The sequence below is a fragment of the Apteryx rowi genome, unplaced genomic scaffold (assembly GCF_003343035.1).
Source record: "Apteryx rowi isolate R43461 unplaced genomic scaffold, aptRow1 scaffold_2, whole genome shotgun sequence".
NCBI classification, from domain to species: domain Eukaryota; kingdom Metazoa; phylum Chordata; class Aves; order Apterygiformes; family Apterygidae; genus Apteryx; species Apteryx rowi.
The window spans coordinates 2,261,686-2,272,681 of record NW_020448307.1 but is presented as its reverse complement, the minus strand read 5'-3'; the positions used below and the strand labels follow the sequence as shown (position 1 = coordinate 2,272,681).

The following is a 10,996-nucleotide window of genomic DNA, read 5'->3' as shown; positions in this document are numbered from 1 at the left end:
CCGCCGTCGGGGGGGGCCGGGCCGGGGGAATCCCGGGCAGCGGCCCTGAGTCAGGGGGCAGGAATCCGCCGGGACTTCCAGCCGCCGCGCCGGGAAAACCCGCCCGCTCCGGGAAAGCCCCCCGCCGGCACCTGGATGCCGCCGCGGGGAGGGGGGCGGACGGGTGTCGTCTCCCCCCCCCGCCCCGAATAAAGCAGCCCCCAAAGCCTCGGTCGGGCCCGGGAGGAGGCAGCTGCGCGGCTGGGCAGAGCCGGCGCTTGCGGAGCTCGGCTTCTGCGCTGCGAAACGGTTTTTTTTTTAACATTTTATGGTAAACATTTTGTGTTGTTTCTCTGCAAGGAGTTTTCCTGACATGCTAACATCGGCGGGGGGGGGGGGTGGTTTCCAAACTCCTAACTAAAATAAATTTGCTGGTCAGGTTTTGTAGACCTGGTCTAAACCTCCGGTTCAAACTCCCCGGCACYGGCCCCCTGCGAGCCCGGCCAGCTGGGCTTCGCTGCAGCCAGGTGTGGAGCCCAGGTGCGCCAGCTCCCGAGCTTTAGGCGATGGGCCCTGGCTCTCCGTCGGAAGCGACCGTGAGCAACTGATCCCGAGTCTCCTCTCCACGGCACGTGGGAGTTTTAAAATCAGGATTTTATAGACAACTGCTGTTGTTTGCCATAAGAAATACAGCATCCTACTCTGGAAATGAGTAATTTATGGTTACCAGGGTCAATTAGAGTAAAAATATAAAATGAAGTGTAAAAATAATAAGTAAAGTAAAAGAATATCATTTTACGTTAAGGATGTGTTGATTCTTCCTGGGCATGCTGGCAGCRACAATTATTTTGAACTTCTTTCAGAAACTAGAAGGTAATTGTTAAAATCAGCTGAAATCATTTACTCTTGAAAAAGGATCCAGATGGATTTGGGGGGGTGCTAAGTGCAGTGGTAGTTTTGGGGGGAAATGGCTAGGATTCTGCTTTTCAGGTAAATCTACTAGCTATTCTTAAGTAAAGAGTTCCCCTCTGTGGTGATATTTGACTGGTCCTGCTCGCCTAACTGCTGGAGAAKGGTTTGATTTCTTTGTCGCATGCAGCTCTGTCGCTGGCGTTTTCCGTTCTCGTGCTTCATTCCCCATTCGTTTGCTGTTGCGATTCTCACGGTGTTTTCCACAGCCCTGTAAAACGCTGTTAAGGCCTCGCCGGTGCCTGCCGAGCTCCTCTGCGACGCACGTGCCGAGGGAGGCGAGAGCTCACACGACGGGGGCTGTAGCAGCTCTAACAARTCACAATTACTGTGAAATCATTCAGTTACGTCGAAGGAGCATCGTGGCGTCGTTCTTTCATAGGGAGAATGAGAACGTAGATTAAAAAAGGAGTAAGTTTTTTTTTTTCCTTTATCCTTTCTTCTTCAAGTTGTACCGTAACTGCTGAAGTTACTGCCGTCAGCACGTGCCAACCCGCTGCTCTGGAGCACCACCGCGCTCGGAGAGAGCGACCGTGGCTGCGCCGAGGGAAAGCCCTTTCCCACTGAAGCAAAAGCGCCCTGGCGCCTGGAAGAGGGAAGACGGAGCCAGCGCATCCGCGCTCGCTTCCTCGTTCTGCGCCGAGCTCTCCGCACAGTCCGTTCTCCGTCAGCCCCCAGAAGCAAGGCAATAGTAGTATTCACCTGTCTTGCAGGAAGAGCTTCTTCCATAAGAGATCCCAAGAAGACAGATAAGTGTAGCTATGCAGAAATGYGGCAAGAGCAGTCTGTCTTTACGCTGGCATAGCGTCCAGTGCAGTGAGATCCTGGGCTTGATCTGATATGATGGTAATAAATTAATGCAGAAAATAATAAAAATATGAACAAAGATCAGAATATTAGAAGAGGCAGTGTCATGAGGAGCTGCTTTTGGAGGTTTTCTTGTGTTGCTGTTGACATCTTGCTGATCCTCTCGAGGTAATACTTAGAAAGCGCCTTCTGCTTTTCAAGGCTGCAGCATTAACTGTTCACTTATTTTTGCTTTTTGGCACAGTTTAGCTCTTCAGAAAGGACTTTGCGGTATTAAAACCCAGCCCTGCCTTGGCTTAGGTGATGGTGTATCCACCTGCGGTGCTCTCTGGCGTTGGGGGCGGCAGGTAGGGCCACGGCTGGTTTGCGAGCCAGGGCAGTGCCTGGGTTTGGGGTGAGATCCTGGGAATCAGTGCCGAGTCCGCAGACCGCAGGAGCATGCGGTTCCGCGGGGCGGTCACGGCTTGCACRGCTCTGTGCAGCGCTCGGCATGGTGCTCTCTATTGCAAAGCGCTTGCAAATCTGTTGCTGCGAATTGACAGGCATTTTGCGTTACATTCTCGTTGCATTTTGGAAGGGTTTTCCTGAGATCCACGTGTTTTCGTTTCGAAAGGGCTGCTCTGCTTTGATGCATCGCGCCAGGTGGACCCCGCGCCGCAGCACGCCCGTGTCCCCGTTCGCCCTGCTCGGACCCTTTTTGCGGCGCGGGGCTGGTGGCGGAGTTTGTGTTTTCGGTCCCCTGCTGCCACCTGCTGCCGGCAGCSCGGGCTGCGCAGGCAAAGCCGGAGCCGCCGCCGTGCCCTGCCCTCGCTCCTCCCTGGGAGAGGAGGAGGCTCCTCTGCACCGCCTTTTGGAAACTGGGTTGCAGGGACAGAGCGGGAAGTGTGATAGATCAAGGTCTGCACAAATAATTTAGAAATAATAATTTTGCTGATGAATTCTTGTTTTGCCAGCAGCCGCGGTTGCTCACCCCGTCTTACGGAGCTACACTGTGAACGCTGGCTGATCGTGACAGCTGGCTGATAACTGTCGAAAGCACTGGAAAAATAAGTGTCAGTATGTCAAAGTCATGCTTTACTTCTGCATATTTTTCCTATTATCACCAACATTCTTGCCTGTGCTTGAGCGAAGATCTCTGGTGATGTACGGGAAAAAGGCGTTATACAGCGATGCCTGGTGTCAGCAGGTGTTAGACCCGGGAAATTCAGGACAAAGGAAACCAAACACTTGGAAATTCTCTGACTRCAAATCCCTTCTCAGTAGCTCATGTGTCCAAATCGTGTCCAGATGACAATGTAGCAGATTAAAAGCAGAATCACTGTTGTGCAGGCTGAAAGAGTCTAAGGAATAATTTGCAAAAAAGGTGTAAAAAGTTAAGGATAATTTTTTTTTTAAGCCCATCCAGAACAAGAAGCTTCCAGACAGTTTGCAGAGGCAAAGCAGCACATAAAAGGATCACTCGGAGAAGGTAAAAAGTGTTACTTTTCCGGTGAAATCTTCCCCTTCAAGATTCCTTTTGGGCATGTTTTTTATCAGATTGTTGAATTATTGAGGCTTTTTTTGTTATTAACGAACAGATTTTCCTGTTCCTTGTCTCTCTTATCCGAACAGAGCGTTGCCCCTTTGGCCGTGTCCTTGCCCCCGATGAGTTCGTCACGCGCGTGGGAGAAGAAGGCGGCGGGAGCTCTGCGCTGGGGGTCCCGGAGCGCGGCCGGACCCCCGAAACGGGACCTTCGCCTTGGGCCGGACCCAGCGGGAAGCGGAAGAGCCAGACGCCGGCAGGCACGAGCGCCCTGGACACATCAGCCACTTCACGCTGGAGGGCAGTGCGCGACCGTCGCGGCGGTGCCGCTGCCACCGGCGAAACATCCCTCTCGCCCAGAGCGCGCTCCGATTCCCACGCCTGAGCTGATGCGAAAGGGGGAAAAGTCGGGACGGAGCTCGGGAGGTGATGCCATGCTAAGGTGGAAGAGCGGCGGTCAGCCCAGCCCGAAATGAAGCGTCCTGATGCGCCGGGGTCAGACCTCCCCTTAGCTTTTGGTCATATAAAAAAAATATACAAAGTTCAGAGATTTTGGCTTATCCCAATTCAGACTGAACTGTTGGAAAATTTGTTTCTTTTCTCTGTTTWTTTTTTTTGTTTTTTTTATCTGGTAATTTTCCTCGCCTGCTTGGGGCGTTGTTGGTTTCAAACTTGCAAAGAGTGATAACAGCAGCTGGCTAGCTAATATCCCTTTAGGGCCAGGAAAATCTGTGTTTATCCTGAATGATGTACAGTTAACACAGGAGAACCTGCTGCCAGCATCCAGCTCTTATTCCCTTGCTTTATTAACATACAYGTGCTCCATTCTGACATCCTATTTCCAACGCTTTTAATATGCAGGCTGCGAAATGCAGAGCCGTAACGGGGAGGTTATAGGAACCGGGATTTTCTCGATGCAGTGGAGCCCCAGAGGCTGGCTCCATCGTGCCGCTCCTGACCGGCGTGCCGCTCTGTGCGGCGCTCACGGATACGTGGCTCACTCCGCCGGGGAATCCCGAGCGCGGGGGCTTGCTTTCCTTGCAGATAACAATGGGATTGAACCCTGAGTCACTAATATCCTTGCTAGTACCATAAACAGCCYGACACAATTTTCTAATTAAATCCTTTCCTTGTTATCCTTCCTCTGGCAGGCATCTCGTATCCAAATGTTTATTCTCTCAGTATTGAATAACGGCAAGTTTACCAGAAACACGTTCCACCCGGTGGGTTGGGTGTCCTTCCTTGGGGGCTTCTCCCCCCTCCCCTGCGCATAGGGATGCTCGGTGCCCAGCCCAGCCCTGCAGCCTTCAGCTTACTTCTGTGCCGGAGAAAACTTCCTACCGCCTCCCAGAATCACAGAATCACAGAATGGTTGAGGTTGGCAGGGACCTCTGGAGATCATCTAGTCCAACCCCCCTGCTCAGGCAGGGTCACCTAGAGCACGTTGCACAGGATCGTGTCCAGGCGGGTTTTGAAGATCTCCAGAGAAGGAGACTCCACAACCTCTCTGGGCAACCTGCTCCAGTGCTCTGTCACCCTCACAGGGAAGAAGTTTTTTTCCTCATGTTCAGATGGAAGCGTCTGTGTTTTGGTTTGTGCCTGTTGCCAGGCTAAACAGGCCCAGCTCTCACAGCCTTTCCTCATAAGAGAGATGCTCCAGTCCCCTAATCATCTTTGTGGCCCTTCGCTGGACTTGCTCCAGTAGTGCCACATCCCTCTTGTACTGGGGAGCCCAGAACTGGACACAGTACTCCAGATGTGGCCTCACCAGGGCTGAGTAGAGGGGGAGAATCACCTCCCTCGACCTGCTGGCAACACTCTTCCTCATGCAGCCCAGGATACCATTGGCCTTCTTGGCCACAAGGGCACATTGCTGCTGCCTCATGCTTAACTTGGTGTCCACCAGCACTCCCAGGTCCTTCTCCGCAGAGCTGCTTTCCAGCAGGTCAGCCCCCAACCTGTACTGGTGCATGGGGTTATTCCTCCCCAGGTGCAGGACCCTGCACTTGCCTCTGTTGAACTTCTTGAGGTTCCTCTCTGCCCTCCTCTCCAGCCTGTCCAGGTCTCTCTGAAGGGCAGCACAGCCATTGGGGTATCAGCCACTCCTCCCAGTTTGGTATCGCCAGCAAAAACCYGCATCGCCCCTTCCCGCGGAGGAGCGCCTTTCCTGAGATTCCCCAAGTGCTTTAGCCCCGTCCCGCAGCCCAACTCCAGCTTAGGCGAGCGTCAGGAAACCCCGCATGGCTTCCAGGAGGGGGTGGAAACRTTTTTCTGCTAAAAGCGCTGTGCTTGTGAAGGTTTATTCGCGAACGGCGAAGGCCGTGAGTTCAGCTGTGGGTGTGAAGAGATGTCTGTGCGCGCGCTTTAAAGGTAGACGTGTGGGTAACGCCACCGGTCGCTCTCTTCCTCTGCCCGGCCGCCGCCGCACGGAGCAGCTCTCGCAGCTGGATTGCGAGACCRGGTTCTTTCCCCTTTTCCCCTAGTTTTTAAAAAAGAGGCAGAGAGACCGGTGAGCTTTCCTATGGCCAACACCTTTGGTCTCCACGGCCCATCGTCATACGCCCCGCAGATCGCTAGCGCKGCCTCCCGAACGGCTCTGCTAAAGTAAAGCCGAGGCGCTGGCTGAGCTCCATCGCTCAAAACAACCCTCGCGCCGCATCAGCTCGCGCCGCTCAAGGACCTAATGCTGCCGGCGAGCAGAGGTCCRGCAGCGGCTAGATTTGCACAAGTAGGGGAATAGCTCGGAGGAGATTTGTGGAAAACGGACAAAGATGCACATTTATTCACCGTATTAAAAGCAGTAAAAATACAGAATAAATATTTTCTCTGAAATACATATATCTGTAAAAGCAATATAATTTAACTGACAACATAAAAATAAATTCAGATTGATCTCAACACTCCTCTCATCACCATTATTTTTTAGAAAAGAATATTAATTCTCTAAGTGGTGCACACCCACATCCTTACAGCTAGTAGTCACCAAATGCACACCGCTCCTAATAAAGCTGTAGGTAGAGGAAAGTCTCAGGATGTGTTTCTCAGGGCTTGTGAAAAATTTTGGGCTGAGTGCTAAGCAACTAAATCAAGGCAATCCTGCAGGCATGAGTGCAGTATCGTACTCTTTGCTGTTAAGCGATAGGTAAGTAGCTAAGCTTATGCAAAACATAAAAGGTGAAATATTATGTGAATATAACTTTGCTGGTCACCCTGGTTTCAAAGTAATGGCAAAGCCAGCTCTGTGCTAGAAAAATTTTGCCAATAGAATTATACTGATTAAACCTCTCCAGTGTAGATGGATGTTATAATGGTGAGATTTTGCCAGTGTAGCCAGTACCAGTTCCCTGAGCAAAATTAACTATTGCAGCAACACCAGTTGTGTACTGGTTTCCTGGTGTGTACAGGGATCCTTGCTCTTCTAAGCATGTTGTTGAGAGTAATACCCATTTGTGGGCCCCATTCCACTGAGACCGCGCAGCATCAGCGGGAGTTTCTGACAGCGATTTGACCTTAAACCTGAAAGGTGAGAGATTCCCAGCGCCTATTGCTAGAAAGCATGCTGTCCCTTCGTGAAACCGATCCTCCTCGATAACCAGTCTTAAAAAAGCAGCAAAGGAAATATAGTCATCTCGCAGCTCCATATATCACGCACGGTCTGTGCCATACGCTGGCTGAGATAAGGAAGGCAGCGTGCAGCAGAGCTTTTGCATTCGTATTCATTCTCGCTGTGACTGTGCTGCAATTAACTGTAGCAAATCTAAACTTGACCTTTCCACGTGAAACGAAAAAGTTTTCTGAGTAGTCAGGTACTTGCATAATACTCTGAATTTTTTGCTTTATCAAGCATTTAAATTTTCGTCTGAAAATACGAGTGACATTTTCCCATTGATAATTTCAGAGATTACGTTCCCGACATGACCAAACACAGAACCGCTGGAACTGGAGATGTGTCCTTCTCGATGTTAGCACAAAGAGTACTTCTAAAACAAATATACATTTTACTGCTAGTTTAAATTTACAGCAATCCTAGAAACTAATAACTTTGTGCTCTTGGGTTTTTTGACGATTTTCGGATGAACGTTGTCAGTTTTTCTATGAATTTTTGGGGGGGTTTTCTTTCTGTATCACATTCCTCCTGCAAAATTAATCAAGAAAATGAAATTGTTAAATATTTAACAATTATGTAGAGTTTTTTTTAATCTTGAAATCATCTTATAAATTTTCCTTTAACCATAAATAGGCCAATCACATATATGAATCCTTGTTTTAGAGATGGGTCAAACTGAAGACTAGAATAAGGAAAGGGTAGAAGTGCGAAATAATACTAGGATTTCTTCTTGCATATACTAAACAAAACTGATTCCCTTTTGTGTAGCGATAAGGGTTCAGCTGGGAGTTGTGGACCACGTTTTAATAGATTGCCCTGCTGCGTGATCTCTGATAAAAGACACACTAGAAATAAATTCCTACCTCTTTTCCCAGGCGTGGTGTGAGTGATTGCTTCAGTCTTTCAAATTTTTGGAAAAAAGCACCAAATTTTTTCATATCCAGATTATTTTTCAACAGTTCCGTTCCTTCAAAGATTTTGTTCACACAACTTGCATTCTAAGACGGAAGAAATAACAAAACTGAAATGCACGAGGTCATAACTACAAGCTACAATTAGTTCATTAAAAAATTGTCTTGATTTATATTCAACGAGCTGGGTGACCAGTTGAGTTACTGACTTGGTGGACTCATTTGCAAATGATTTAGGCAGATGTGCTTAATTTATGGGCACGCTTGCTCGCTCTGCAGACAGAGGCCTGGCAGATGCTGGTTTTGTTAGCACATGTTCTGTAATGCCCAGGTGAGCCTTATAATTATCTACGAATTTAGTCCTAGCTCCTCTACGGCCATTTGAAGGCCAGTCTGATTTATTTGCTTGCACTGGCAGATAACGATGGTGCGTGGCTTCAGCGTGCAGGCAGGAGGCTGCCCGCGGTGGAAGCTGGCATCGCTGGAACTGGCTGGTTGCAGAGCAGCAGCGTAGCTGGGATTTGTCCCCGAGACCTCGCAGGTCCCGGCAAGGCTGGTTAAAAGGGATACAAGCCCGAGGCAGGGCAGAGCGGGAATGGTTGCACTTGCCAGCGYGGGACTTCTAAAAGAGATCAGCTGAGCACAGGAGGATGAGGAAACTACCATCAGAGGCAAGAAGAGATTGGAGAGAATTGCAATGGGAGAAGAAGATGAGGAAAACAAAGCAAAAACCTAATCAGCGAAGGGACTGCAGGCAGCTGCTGCAGGCCAGCGTCATGCCTGTGATGTTCTTGTCCGGCGTGTGGCCGGCTGCTCGGTGGGACAACGTGCCGAGAAGGATCAGTTCTCCCAAGACCTTACTTGGGAAGCTGGTGCTTCTGCGAATGACGAACCAGAAACGACAAATGCAGAATGCAAATGCTCCGCGCAGCAAAGCAGAGAGCAGTGACGAAGCCGAGGGCTTTATATCTAGTTTACAAGAAGCRGGCTGGGTTTGCCCTCAGCAGCGACCCTACCTAGCTTAGGTAGGAAATGCGGATTATTCTGCTCCGGCAGAATGTGGGGCAATGACTCGGGCTGCACCTCGCAAGCACGCCCCGGCCAGCACGCAGCCCGAGAGCGCTGGCCCGGGAGGCGTTCTCATGTTAAATCCAGATTTCCAGGTAATGCACAGCAGAATAAAATCCTACCAGCAGAGTCCACGCCAAGAGAAAGAGGTTATGAAGAAAGCCAACTTGCAGATAAAATAGCCTTTTCACAGAGCGTTAATACAGACCTTTCGAACTACCAGCGAACACGAGAAATTTATTGGAGATGCAGAAGAGGATGGCAAACGAAGAAAGAGGAATTCAAGCTTTCGTTTAAGACGGATGTCATTCCCAGATATGCAGTAGTTATCATTCAGACAAAATGTGGTAATGCAGCTATTTAATCCTGTTACTAATGCTAACGATATAAAAACCCATTTCTAAAAGTAGACTAAACATTCTGGTAGGAGAAGAAGTTTTTGTGTAAGCAGGGTGCAGATGGGCAAGCAAAAAAAYGTCAATGAGTTTCTTCTTTCCTTTTTAACTGCCTTTCATTAAAAAGGTTGATTCACAAAATCACTAGTAGGTGTGGGTGTGCTAGTTTGTAGAAGGTTTATAAAAACATAAACCAAGATTAATCACTGCCCTTGGCTACTTTTATGTCACACCATATCTTTAACTCACATTTGAATGTTTTTAATAACATTGTAATTATCTTATTATATCTTCCTTTAAAATGTAATTATTTGTATAAAAATTACACTGAAATTGCAAAACTTTTATCTTAAATACAAATTGAGTACTTTGGGGAAATAACAATTTTAAGACTATCTCTTAGTTTCAGATGACTAAATTTATGAAAAAGTTTATTTTAAAAAAGTTTTACTTACATCTGTATGAAGTGGAGTTTCAATCCTCAAAYTCTGAAAAATAATACATTAATTAAGACTTTCAAATATCACCTTCATTGACTGTAATAGGAATATGATGTCACATTAATAGACTGTTCAACTCCTAATGAAAGCTAAATATTCAGAGAACAAGATGATTAAAAAATACATCAGGTTTTAAATTAGAAAAGTGTAATTTGAACTTACCTGAGTGTCCTCTGTCACTGAGTTATAGATTTGTTCTAGCAATGTCAGTAGTTCAGCTATGTTGCTCATGTGGGGAGCAGCAGAGACGCTCGCAGCCAGCAGGATAAAGCACAGATGTGTCTTCATGGTCCTGACGTCTCAGAGGCTCTGCAAGTGCTTCGGGACCAATCCCCGACCATTTTATCATCTCTCTAGAAGGAAATGATCAGTTTAGGGTGATTTTTGAAACTGATAAACAAAAATGCCATTTGGTGAGACTTTCTGGAAGAGGAAGCTTCCAGTAAATTTAGTGTTTAATCTGGGGGCATTTCTGCAGAAGTAGGTAGCAAAGATGCGAGGATGTGCCCTTTTAATTTTAAAATCACTATAGCGACGCGAGCCGTGCCAGCGACCCCGCTGCACTTCTCCAGAACTCCGAGGCTGCTTCCCTGATAACAGCATCCGGCCCCCTGACATGCAATGAGAAAAGAGACTCGGGAGAAAGGGGGGAAGAGAAGGAAAAAAAAAAAAAAAATCCTACGGACAAAAATGTGGACTATTGCCTAGAAAGACAGGCAGCAGCGTTTGTGCAATAGCCTGGCCCATCTCTAGCAAGACTCGGGCACTTTTGTTCGCTCTGCAAGGTTGTTCACCRAGCTTGGCGGCGACGTCGCTCCGGAGAGCAGGACTTGGCAGGAACGCGGCCGTGGCGGGAGGGCATCGCCGCCGCCCTGGGGCTGAGCTCGTAAATCAGGTAAACGAGAACATTTAACCGCACTTTTGGCTTGCAGGGCTTTCTGGCAGCAGCAGGAAGCGTTTTGTAGGCCACCAGAAGCTGGTGCTCCTTCCTGGGCAAAGCCTCCTTCCGCCTTGGGTTGGCAGCGGGCTGCGCCTGCCGGCCGCGCTCAGTCCGGAGCCCTTCCTCGGCGGACAACCCACCCCGCGCCGTGGGGCCCGGGGCCACCAGCCCGCGCCGCTCGTCCTCCCGCCTCTCGCGCTGTCGCTAACAGACCTTCTGCCTCTTTTTCTGTTTTTTCCCGCATGYGTCTGAGATTTCGATCGCTTCTACAGCATCGTAAGCACTGTCCTAGGTCGTT

At 48.9% G+C, this 10,996-nt stretch overlaps 1 protein-coding gene across 1 annotated transcript; it reads right to left on the bottom strand.

The window, feature by feature from the left end:
- Positions 1-7,310: 7,310 nt before the first annotated feature.
- LOC112964915 (interleukin-5-like) lies at positions 7,311-10,046 on the bottom strand. The gene is made up of 4 exons (XM_026063531.1): positions 9,921-10,046; positions 9,714-9,746; positions 7,748-7,882; positions 7,311-7,412 (listed from the first exon to the last, which is right to left on the bottom strand). Exons 1-4 carry the CDS (start codon positions 10,044-10,046, stop codon positions 7,311-7,313), a joined length of 396 nt encoding a protein of 131 aa, XP_025919316.1.
- Positions 10,047-10,996: the final 950 nt, after the last annotated feature.